General features: G+C 43.9%; 1 protein-coding gene across 1 annotated transcript in view; it reads left to right on the top strand.

Annotated features, from left to right (window-relative positions):
• The window catches only part of LOC113999869 (gamma-aminobutyric acid receptor subunit rho-2), a 37337-nt gene that overhangs the window by 7955 nt on the left and 16672 nt on the right, over positions 1–12710 (top strand). Inside the window, exons 2-3 of the mRNA XM_027743673.2 lie at positions 573–679; positions 10835–10902. Of these exons, the coding sequence (XP_027599474.2) occupies positions 573–679; positions 10835–10902 (175 nt within the window). The remainder of the gene's footprint in view (positions 1–572; positions 680–10834; positions 10903–12710) is intronic.

The raw sequence follows: 12710 nt of genomic DNA, 5'->3' as shown, positions 1-12710 counted from the left end.
CTCTTCTTTTCCTGCTGTTGAAGGGAGGAATGGGTGGTTTTGTTATTGCTGAAAGCCAGAAGACAAAGCAAACCCTCTGTCCACACAAACTGCTGGCACTGAAGTGAAGTTCCCTCGGAATAGTGTATGACATTGCATGACCACCACCGAAAAGAGCTTTCTCATGACAATGTTCCTTGGTACCTGGCCAAATCCTGGCCAGGTAACATGGGGGCAGCCAGCTGCTTCTGCTGTTGCTTGCTCTGAGCCGTGACATTTGCTGCATCCCAGCTCCTCTATGAGATGCTGTTCTCTCAGCCTTGTGCTTCCCTGGGAGCCGTGGTGTCTGGGGTGAAGGGAGCGCCCTGTCCATCTTGGAGTGGGGCACAGACAGCAGGGCACCTGTGGAGGCACAAAGTGCTGTGGAAAGGTGGTGTTGTGTCCATGCCGTGGTGCTGGCAGCCTTCCTGCTTCCCTCCCTCAGACTGTGCCTACAAAGCTGCTGCTCCTGTAGGTCCAAAACTGGGCTGGCAGAAGTCAGCTGCAGCTTGGGCACAGAGATATTGGACCAATGCTGTTGCTGTCTTTTGCAGTCACATCTTTAAGAAGAATCATGACTTGACCAAAGCTTGGAAAGGAAAGACAGAACAGCTTCTCAGAGTCGATGAACATGACTTCACCATGCGGCCAGCTTTTGGAGGTGAGAATAAAATGGTTCTCTTGTTTTCACGTTCATTTAATTAAAAATAATCTAATTATCTAATTAACAATCTCATTTAAAAAGAAACAAGGAAAACACCAAACCTCTGGCCAAGTGCACCAGTATGAAGGGAAGGGACCTGGTGCCAAATCAGAGAGGCCTCATGCTCATCTCATAGCCCTCTGTGCTCTATACAGTTCCTACATTCCTTCCCGTTGCTGCAGTTGACTTTTTTTGGCTGTAATTCCCCAGAGCTCAGGATGGACCCTGCCAGTAAGTGTTTCACTCTGCTGAGAAGAGGAACAAGCTGCAGGTTTTAGCATTCACTTTTAGTTGTGAAGTTTCAATGAGTTTTTCAGCTGATGTTATCAAATTGCAAAATAAAGAACTCATTAGGTGGATCGCATCCCATCCTTGCTAGGAGAAAATGGAGCACTTTCATCCAGATAAAATCTTGTCTCAAACTCTGTAAGACAACTAAAGGAGTGGAAGAGTCCTCTGTGTCCTTCACTTCTGCCTTCTGTCACACCCAGTTACAGGAATGCGCTTGGCTGACCTTGCTAGGCTCACCACTGTAGAGGTAAGAGAGTATCTGAATAAAAGTGTGCTGGAATACCAGTATGGAAAATGCTCTTCTGATTAGATCAATAACCAAGCCGCTTCAGAGCTAAGGACAGTTTTCTATAGTTTTCATTGAATGGCTAATACTGCATCCTTTGTCGATTGGCCATCTAGGGTGAAGTGCTACCTCTCCCTGTCCGGTGAGACACACAGGGGTTTTGCCTTTTGCACCTCATCTGTAGAATGGAGCTTCTTGGACCCTGGTGTGACTTGAAAGATGTTTCTCTCCCCACAGTGCAGACGTGCTGTTCTAAGAGCACAGTGCTGTCCCCATGCTCACAATGTATATGTATATATCTCCAGACTCCAGAGTTCAAATGTGTCATCACCAGTGATTCCTACCTCCCCCCCCCGTTATTTACTAGCAAGTTGCAGTCCAGCCTGACCACTGGAGGTAAAACTTCTTTTGCTAATCAACGTTAAACTTGATCTGCTATTTCTAGGGTTGAAGAATTTGCCTTAATTTGTGCTCTGGGTGGAGCATAGGCAGATCTCCTCGGACTGGTGTGAATACACCTGACAAGCCATGGAGTGCAGCTGAGGCTCAGGGCTGAGGTCTGGGAGCTATCTCTAGAGGCACTGGACATGAAACCTGCTCCTGCTCCTTTATGACTCGGCTGTAAAAATGGTGGTGAATGAGCTGCTCTCAGGTCCTCCACCTGCTTCAGATGGAGCAGGTGATACTCCAGTGATACTGCTGCACCAGCCTCTGGTTAGGGAAAGGGAGATAATTCCTGGCATTTCTTTTCCTGCCAGGCTGCTTCTTTGGGAAGGTGAGCCTTTCAGCAAAGTGGATTTGGGAAGGAACCTGGCTTCTGAAAAATGAAAAGACCAGGGAGACATGAGATTGGTTTCATGGACTCACCTAAATCCTCCTGGTTCCAGGATGAGATGGTCACTGTCAGGAATGTCCAACCAACCACTCTGTGGGCTTAACCCCCTGTTTGTTTGTTTATTGGTCTTTGTTTTCTTTACCTGACTTTCTAGGCTTCTTTTTTTTTAATCTTCTGTCCACAAAGCCTGGACCTGTGAGGTGTTAGCTGGATGTCCACTGCTTTCAGCCTGGCTTTCTTTTGTTGGCATGCTGCTCCTTCATGGATAGTGGTGATCCCACACAGCTTGCCTGGCATAGCAGCACTTCGTCACAGAAACACAGAATGGTTTGATTTGGAAGAGACCTTAAAGATCACCTAGTTCCAAACCCCCTGCCATGAGCAGGGACACTTTCTGCTAGACCAGGTTGCTCAAAGCTCCATGCAACCTGACCTTGAAGACTTCCAGCGGCGGTATTAACAATTCACTGATTTTGATCAACATTTCATTGATTTCTGTCACTAGTATGTTGTGTTCTGAAGGTGGATAGGCAGCTGTGTGATTTCGCACACATGAAGAGGGATTGCTGATTTGCTCTGCTTCAACTTCCCTAACAGACTGGACACTGAGAAGCAGACACTGTGTTCTGTTGAGTGAGTTCACTGAAGTGTATGTGCATCCCTAAATGTCAGGTATGCCCTGCCCTGCTATAAGCTCAGAGGCTGCGGTGTTAGGTTTTCAGATTTATTTTTTTTAAACCAACCTCAGTTTTTGGAGCTTGGCTGATGACTTCTGAGTGCCTAATGTGGACAAACTGGAAGACCGGAGCCTGCCAATCTGTCCTCTCTGCAGCTGTTACCACTCCGGACAAAAGACCTGCTGGCTCCTGAGTCTGAGAGGATGGGATGACAGGGCTTCTCTAGGAGGAGATTTGGACTCCTTCCCATGACTCAGTTGGAGATAGCTGTGGAGCCACACTGATTTTTAAAACTTTTTTCCCCTGTCTGGATATATGTCAGGGCATGATATCTGTGTTCTGTGGGAAAGCTATGGGGATTTATCCTGTTGTGCTGATGGTTTAGGTTTTGGTGCTCGGTGACACCACTGGACAAATCTGGAAACAAATCCAATTTTTACTATGTTCATCAGTATCACAGAGCCTGTGAGGAACACTTTTGTGCACATCACACCAAACATACATACATAATTACAGAGTCACTCTTCCTGTGCTAATACAACTACATTTTAATCTCCCTCTTGTCTTGTTTTCCCATGCTAACTCCCATCACAGCATAAGATACTTCTAGAGCCAGAAGTCTTCTACTAATATTTATAAAATTGAGAAATATCCTAACAGCCTTTACAGAGAAGGTACCTTTGTTTATAAAGGAAAAACATAGGGTTTTTTTTTTAATTTTTGCTTAAAACCTCCTTAATTTAGAGAGGTTCTTGGGATAAAGATGTGGGATTAGCAAAGTTGTGCTGAAGTTGCATGTGATAAGGAACAAAGCATGGAAACAGCTTCATTGAGGCTCCAGTCTTGGAAAGCATGGCTTACACAGAGATAGAGGGTGATACAAGTTCTTGCACCCCTGCAGAATTGTACAGTGTATTTTTAGTGACAGATGATAAGCCTGATGGGAAAAAACCTGGTAAGAGGCAATCCTCATACTTTCATCTGTAATGTTATTTGTCAGGCAGTCACAGTGATTTGCTATGCACTGTGAGTCCTTCCAGTTTTTTGCTGTGGCAATGTCAGTCAAACTGAGGTGGTCTGACCTGCATAGGATAAAAAGGCTTTTGTATTGTGGAAGCAGAGAAGAGGAGCCTCTGGGACAGCACGTGGCTGTAACCAGTCACTGCCCTAAGACCCTCTCTGAGAGCAGTTCAAGGACCGTGGTCTAATAGAGATTCCAACCTTGTGGCGTTGCATTGGGCTTGTGATGTTATGATGCAGGTGGGAAAGGTACTTCAATTCTGGAAAACATAAATAATATAATGAGGAGATTTTGAGTGGCATTAGACTAAAGAGAAACCCAGTATTGTAAATGTGATGGTTACCAGGTTTGGTGGACAATTTACAACTTCACTATTGGACTTTAAACTAAAAAGGGGCTGGGGTGTGAGCTGTTCAATGATGGCCATGGTGACTCTTGCTGGTCTGCAGAGGACAGTCAGCAAGCTGCCAGCTCAACACAGCTGACCACTGGGCAGAGCAGGCTAGGGTTATGCAAGATGAAATGAAAAAAAACCCCCAACATTAGAGAAAGGTGAAAGGTTTTCTAAGAAGAAGTACCTTTGTAAAGAGCAAGTGAGTAAACAAATGTTGCGTAAGTTGTGTTATTAACAGCCCAATAAGCATGGTTGTCTTGCCTGCTCCCAGCCCATTAGAGACAGGCGACTGGGTACAGAGGCAATGACAAAGTTTTTTGCTTTGTTGATGGTCAAAGAGACTCCATAAGCTAAAAGAGACTGCAGGGGTTTTGACCCTTCGGGAGTTATCTCCATGTCAGTGACCTTGTTCTAGCTAGCAGATGTTCAGGTATTATTTACTATTATTAATTTTTAAAGATTATGTAAATGTTTGTTTTACTGCCTTCCTTAAACACCCATTTTAAGCATTTCATCTATGACATCTCATATTTTACAGGGAGCCCATGAATAAGCAGCTTTAGTTGATACTTAAAATAGCTGTATCTTCTTTATCGAGGGCTAGCCTAATGCTTTACTTTTATTATATTTGCTCGTAGCTTAGTAGCCTAACTTCAGCTGGTCCTTGCTTCCCTTTCTGGGCAGTATTTTTGCCACGATGGATGAATAGTGGGGTGAATAAGGCACAAGTAGTTCACTTAGAGTTACTGTCAAGGGCCAGAATAAAACTTGCTTCACTGCTAATGAACAACTGTCAGTGAGATGCAGAGGAACGAAGCTCTCTGCTGTCATGAGGCAGGTGATGAACTGGTCATGGCTGCCTGGAAGCTGCCCACATCTAAGAGGACCCATTCATACACATATTCATTAAAAAGTAAATATGTATGTATATGAACACACACACACATGAAGATACACTGAAAACTGTCTTGCAGCTTGCAGGCATGGGATCTTTTATGGATGTTTGCAGCCCCCCTGGGTGTGCACGAGACATCTGTCAGTAAAGAAGTCTCAAACCTACTAATTTCCCATGTAGATATTTTTATCTCAGGGCCTACATGTGCCTCACTCCTCCAAAGATACATGAGCGAACAAAGATACTGTCTCAGAAGGAAACAATGAGCCTTTGAAAGCACTGCCAAAGAGAAAAAATAAAGAAATGTCACAAAGCTTTAGTCTCAGAGCTGGGTGGAAAACTGACTCCAGGCATCTTCATGGTAGCACGCTCTTCCCTATCTTCCAAAACCTGCTCCAGTGTTCAGAAATAAAAAAACGTGTTTGTGCCCAGTTCTGACTGGGAAGTGACTCACCCTTTGAAGATTTCACGCTACTCCTTGGTGAGTGTTTTTAGGTGCAGAGACTGGGGTGCAACAAACTTTAGTGTTGGGCATCTTCTGAAGTCATTCCTGAACAGGACTTGTGGAAACCTCCTGGAGAGGTTAGCCCCAGGCCAGGCATCCCATTCAACCTGGGGCAGAGTTTGGTATTCAAACTGGAGTTTCTACAAGGTGAAAAAAGCCACAAAGTCTTCTTTGTGTCAGAACCCACCCAAAATGGAGACTTTTTGTGTCCGTCTGTTCTCCTTGTACAACCACGGAATGCAGATACAAGGCAGTTTTTTTGTAAAGGTATTCTGAACACCGTCTTTTCTATGTGCAGCACCTAAACTGAATGTGCAGTGGCTTTCACTGGAGAGTAGGTCTCAAAACAGAGCAATTTACTGCAGGGGAAAAAGAAATGAGGGAGCACTCTTGCCACTGATTCTCTGCACACCAGGTTGTGAACTCTACAAAGGAATAAAGATATATGAAGCCACAAACACCTTTACAGGCTGGTTACTAAGTATCTTTTCAATATCAAAGTTTGATTTGAGGCTAGAACAGTGATGTGCAGGAATTTACAATAATAAGGCATGATGTATGTCTGTGAGTGGATTCCAAATGTGAATTCATTTTCAGAAGGCAGTACCTTTACAGTGAGAAGCTGCAAGGATGCTCCATCATGTTATATGTAAACCCCATGCAGAAATTGTGGGGCTAGTGGATACTGTCCAAGAAAGGGAGAAAGCAGAAGCACTCCCATCAACCTTGGTCTGTGCTTCAGGTCACTTAAATCCTCTCTTAACACACAAATACCTCCTTCAAAAGGGAAATCTTCTATTTTCCATTTTCAATTTTTATATTGTCACATTTGCTAATGATTGTGTGAGTGTCTTGAGCTTACCTGAAAACTGCCACTGTTCTGTGTCTGAGGTGCAAGGGGAATTGTTTATTGGTGTGTTCATTTCTGTGTTGTAAGCAGAAGCCTGTGATTTTTATGAAGCTTTAAGAGTCCACTGTTTGTTTTCTGGTTGTATAAGTCCTGCTGAATTAGGATTTGTGTTCTGCAAGATATTTCTGTGGACAGTGATGGGGGATAATAAATGTTGACATCTTTGCTGTTTCTGGAAGAAATGCTCTAGTTGAAGGTTATACAAGTTATCTCTAGACCTTGATCTATAAACACTTGTTTAATTTGAATAATTCCATGAATTTGGCTGATACTTTTCAGAGACTATAAAGTATGAGCTGAAAAGCTTTGCTGGACTGCAGTCTTCGAGCAAAGTACTACTGCTTCTTTTAGTCAGCCAAATCCACAGCTTTCACATGGATCTGTTTAGCTGCCTGTGCAGCAGTGAACATCCTCGAGCTTTGAGATTTCTCCAGTGTTACAGTATTCAGGTCTTTTCCTGCTTATAATTCTCTAAGATGATCCTTCTATATTTCTTTTTTCTGAAGAAAAAGTGAATTTTGATAAAACGTTGTTTATGACAAGGACAAGTTGGTTGATGAGGGCTTTTCTGCATTTAATGCTGTAATCTAAGTTACTTGTTCTGTCTACCAGTTCAGTGTGTTGTATACCATCTCAGCTATTCTTGTTCCCTCACATCCACACCCTCATCATGCTCTGCTCCCTCTCAGTAAAAAGGGTTTTTTTCTTTTTGCTCATCCCTAGTGAATTTGATACGGAATTTGGCAAAGCATCTGTAGCCTCAGTGGTTCAAGAGTTTAGTTGACCAAGGGACAGGATTGAAAAGATAGCAGTTCCTAATTGACTCCAAGGGTTAGTGAGAGCAAAGATCTCTTGACATTGTTGGTGCCTGATCCACAGCCATTTAATTCAATGGTATGTGCTGTAACCAAGATACCTTTAAGGAAACCCAGGGTTTGTTTCTGTGGTTTAAAGAGAGCATTTCTAGACAGGGCTTCAGTTGTGCTCATCACCTGAAGCAGGACTTGATGATCACTGTATTCCTGTCATTAGCTCACAGGCAGCAACATTTGGGCTGTCCCCACTGGCCCTTCATCCACCCTTCCCTGCTCAGCCCAGCTTTTTGTCTAAGCCTCCTCCAAAAGGTCTAGGTGTCTCAATGTGCCCTCATTCCCCTTGTGTGCTCTCTTATTGCCTCAGCCTCACGTGCTGAATGAGGAGCAGGGAGAAGGGAAAAGCAGTGATTGCTCCTGCTGATTGTAGTAAGAGTTTGCCCAGGAAAGGCAGAGTAAATATTTCCACTGATAAGTTGGTTTTACAATCTCATCTTCATACTGTCTATATTAAGATCTAAACATTTGAGTCCCGTGTTCAAATGATTTCTCCCTCTCTCTATTACAATCACTGTTTTATTATCCCTCAAATTCATGATTAACTGCAGAAAAGAAATAAGTAAAAGCAGTTTCACTGATGTACCAGACACCTAGCACTGCTTTGGGCCTCTTCTCTCAAGGGCTTTCCAGACTATCTGGCTTAACATGGAACACCTTTTATTTTGGGTTTAATAAAGCTTCATGGCAGCTCCAGACTGAACCGTAGATCTTGTCCTTGCAATGTCCTTGCTGGTTATTGAGCATTTGATGCAGGAACACGAACAAAGAAAAGAATATGGACACAGTCTTTTATCTTCAAGAGTGGATAGGGAAGGAATAGGACAGCAGGACATATGCCAACTTGGCAGTGTTCTTATGTTTGTGTGTTTGGTTTTTAGTTGTTTGTTGTTTATTTGTTTGTTTTTAATCTGTGATTATTGTTCAGACAGGCATAGAAATTGCAGCAGTAAACAGACTTTGGGTGGGTGTTGATTTCCTGAATCAAGACTAAATTCAGGATTCATACACAGAGAGTCTCTCTTGCAGTCTGGAAGCTGTGGGGGACTGCCCAGCTTGTGTTGGGCACACAGCCCCTCGGCACCAGGGAGCCGCAGTGGGAAGTACCACAGCCAACCACTGCCATCCTCTTCTGGCACAACCTCATTGCGCTGTGAAGCCATCCTGGCAGAGACCATGTCTTCTCCATTAGCACTGTGGCTACCATGATGTGGCTTTTTGGAAGCACTAGGGGCACTACTGCAGTGTCCCCAGCTGTATATGACAATAAGTAATATTAATGACTCATGCTTTCTCCAGTAAAAGACAGAGGCAGTGCTGGGGGCATCCTTGTGCCTGCCCTGACATGGGCTGTGTTGGACTGTGGAGTCTTTCTGAAGAGACTTTCTCTGAGCATTGAGGCTTGCTGTAACAGAGGCCCAAGTTAAGTGTCACAAACATGACCTCACTGAAGAGCTATTAGGTATTTAAAGGCATTAAACAAATAGGTAAGTATTTGAATTACCGCCCAAGCTCTTCTTGATGTATGACTCTTTTTCACCATGTATTACTTTGATATATCTGAACAAAAAAAAGGCAAAAAAGGCAAAAAACCCTAAAAAATTGACTACAAACAGATGCTTGTTATCACCATACATAAAGTGCTTTTTGCTACCTTGTTTAAAAAACCAAACCAAAACATGTTTTACTGAGCAGGAGGGATGCCGTATAGAAAATCTTTCTCTCAGTTGCAAATTCTTGCTGGCAATTTTTTCAAAGTATGAAGTGCACAGCTGTGTGTCTGAATGTGACATGTTAAGTGTTTATGAGCATCTAGGAGTGCTGGATTAGCCAAGTTTCAGCTTCATCGCTGGGGAAACAGTCACTTAAATTGGAATTAGTGGTTCTGAGGAGCCTGGTTCTGCCCCACAGGGCTTCCTTCAGGATGCCTGTACCCAGCACAACCACTGATGGAGGGTGTGGGCACAACAGTCTGGAAGTGTGCCCGCAGAAGGGGGACAGTGTCACCATCAGCATGCTCTACTGTAATTTGGTGAAGCTGGCTTATCAAAGCCCTAGCAAACCTGTACTGGGGCCAGTTGCAGCTTGTCTCATGGACATGGTGACTAGCCTTTCCCTACCGAAGCTGAGTTGGTTCTGCTTTCTCCTCCATTTAGAGGCAAACCTAAGGCTGTGTTCAAAAGCCCTGAAGATGTGTGAGAGTGTGTACAAGCTGCAGCAGGTACCGGAGCAGGACAGATGGCAGCTTGCAAAAGTGCCCTGCTTTCTCAGAACACTATTTCTGCTCTCTCGTTAGGCTCATGGTGTGTTCAGACCTTGGTTGTGGTCTCAAGGAAGATGCTACTCTAGCTAAATACATGCACGCAGCCAGCCCTGCTATGTGTGGGTCTGAGTTTACAAAGTGACTGTGGTGCCTCTTACATACCATCTGACTGCTAATCAGATTGAAAATCTGGGTGCTGAAAAACTTCACAAATCTTCACAAATTGTCATGGAGGCCACTATGGTCCTTGGAAAAATTCGTTTCTGTTGCGCAAGTCCCAGACGTGTCTGCAGAGCTTCTGTTTCCTTTGGCAGGGTCTGTCTCACTGGCAGTGCCTAAGCTGGAGATAGGCTGGATCAGCTCATCGGTGTGAGCCCTGAGTGCCACACACTGACAGCACAAGGTGGCAGTGGATCCACCTGGACTGTTCCTCAGCAGTTCCTGTTAACCTGCCCTGGTGGATTGTGCTTGGTGTGCACATCTCTGTAGGCATGTACCACAAGAAATGGGAAAAAGCTGCATGAGGGCACACTATGGTGACGAGTAACCTCACCAGGTCCTGATCATTAATGAGCAGCAGCCTACAGTGAAGTTTTGATACAAGGTTTCTAATAATGGAAGAGTGTGCATTTGTTATGGGACATTTTCTGCTTATTTACTCTTCGTGAATTCTTTGGTTGCTAATTTTGAAAGTGCTGTGGAAAACTAGTAACATCATCAGTGAGTCATATGAATGGTGATGGGCTCTTGAGAGATTAATATAGCTTGTCTTTTTGGTAAAAAATGAGAAACCTTCAAGGAAGTGTTCGTTGCTTGCCATTTCTTCATCTCAGTCCCCTCTTCTTGGGGCTAAATTTGTTCATAAAAGCCTAAAATTTAAGAAGGGATGGCTCAGTTTTTAAAAATGTATGCAAATGTTTCATCCAAACTCCGGATTAGCTGGGCAGAGTGTCAACATTTCAGTATATGCCAAGGAGAAGATAATCGATGTTTCAAAAGGGGCCTTACAGGGTTATTCACTGACTCTTACCCCAGCCCCCTCATGAAGAGCCATTGACAGAAATGTGTAACATAAGTTCAGAAATGTTTTGCACTTTATAGTGCTAATTAAATGCAGACGATATGAAAGACCAGTTATTTGGATATCTAAATCTCCTTCTCTTTCAGGCCCTGCAATTCCTGTTGGGGTGGATGTGCAAGTTGAAAGCTTGGACAGTATTTCTGAAGTTGACATGGTACGTAATCCTCTTCTAAGCCTCAATTACTTCCAGTCATAAAATGTCGTTCCCACCTGAAACCTGTGGGTTTCAAATTATTGGTCAGATCAAAGTAATGGCAGCATCTGTGAAATTCAGAGGCTCATATTCAGAAGCAAAGACTTGATAAAACCAGGTGATCAAAGGCTTATCTCTGTATCTACAGATAAAGATTAAAAGCATGAAGGAAAAAACGACCTTGAATGGGAGAATAATCAGTGCTATGAAAGATCTATCACAGTGAAAAATATAAACAGCTGCGTATGAAGGTTTGAAGGTATAAGGTGAAGTTCACATAAGCTGTGCTTACTGCAGGAGTTTTCTTCCTTAGGGAAACATTGAGTTCACATGAATATTCATATACATTTGGGGGGGAGTGTTGTCTGTTTGTTTGGGGGTTTGTGTATTTTTTGGTTTAGTTTTGGGTGGGTTTGTTTTTTGTTGTTGTTGTTTTTGTTTGGTTTTGGTTTTTTTGGTCGGCTTTGTTGTTGTTGGTTTTGTTTTGTTCTGTTCTTTGCTGTAGGAAATGGAATAAAAACACTGGAAAGGAAAGTGCAAAGAGGAACATAGAGGAGAAGAGGAAGCTTCTTAGTTCCTTCCTCCTTCTGCCTTTTCCTCCCTGTTCTTGGTTATCTTCTCTGGTCTAGACAAAACACAAAGGAAGAGCTTTAGCTTGAGTGGTTTTTACTGTGGTGCAATTACATCTTCATCCCACTTTGGAGGGGTTGGAGTAGATGACTTTAAAGATCCCTTCCAACACAAACTATTCTGTGTTCTAGGATTAAACAAGGGAGCTTGGCTGCCTGGATATTGAAAGAGTGGGTTTGGGGGTATGCATGCAATGAGGTGTGTAGGAGGGAGGTGTCAGCATAGGAAATTGCCGCCACAAGGAGAACTGGGGCTCTAGTATATCAAGATAATGTCAGAGCAGCAAAGAGACCTAATTAGTAAATAATTCACAATGATTTCTATCAGGAGCATCTGATTTCGACAAAAGTGTTGCCTATCAGAAAGCTTTGAGGTCAGTTCTCTCCCTTGGCTGTTGATAGCAGTCCTATTTTCCCAGCACATGACAAGCACTTTCTACAGCAGTTTCTGATATGTATTTGGGGTGGAAGAATGGTCTCTCAGGTCAGTCTGAATTTCATGGGTTTGTTTCTCCAACAGACTGTCCTGGCATGGGTGTTTGCAGAGAGGAGAGCGGGCAGTAAGCTGTTAGCATGGCCAGGGGACCGGGGCTGCCTGTGCCTGCAGCAGGGTGCCCTCCTTGGCTGCCAGTTGCAGGCAGGGCAAGGCTGCAGGCAGGGCTTATTTCAAACTGCTCCGAAGGGTTAGTGGGCCCAGAAATCAGGTGCTGTCAGCTGGGCAGTCTTTACATGCTCACTGCTTGAGCAGGCACCTGATGCTCCAAAGAAGCACCAGACAGAAGTGTCAGGAGCCGCAACCCATCATATCTGCAAGACAGTGCATGTCAGTGAGAGCAGCCAGGAGATGTTTAAAGCACGAGGGTTTAAAATTGGTGCCTGTCTGGTCGGCATGGATGGGCTGCTACTGTGTACATTGACAGGGCACGCGCTTGGGGCTGCCTGGAGCACAGCACAAACATGAAATGTGCTGTCAAAATCGAGGTACTTGTGTATGCTCATTTGCTGTGCCTCTGGCAGGTACTATCCTTCTCTCAGTTTCTTGTAAAAACTTGTTTCCTAAAGGATTTTCCTACTTGTGAGTGCTGAAATAACCCCCTTTTTTTTGCTTGTAAATAGCATGTGTGCTGGTCAGAAAGGAAC

This window comes from Pipra filicauda, unplaced genomic scaffold, assembly GCF_003945595.2.
Source record: "Pipra filicauda isolate LSUMZ 115617 unplaced genomic scaffold, ASM394559v2 scaffold60_size3304689_pilon, whole genome shotgun sequence".
Taxonomy (NCBI): Eukaryota; Metazoa; Chordata; class Aves; order Passeriformes; family Pipridae; genus Pipra; species Pipra filicauda.
Note: the sequence above shows the minus strand (reverse complement) of the source record. Positions and strands in the feature narration are given on the sequence as shown.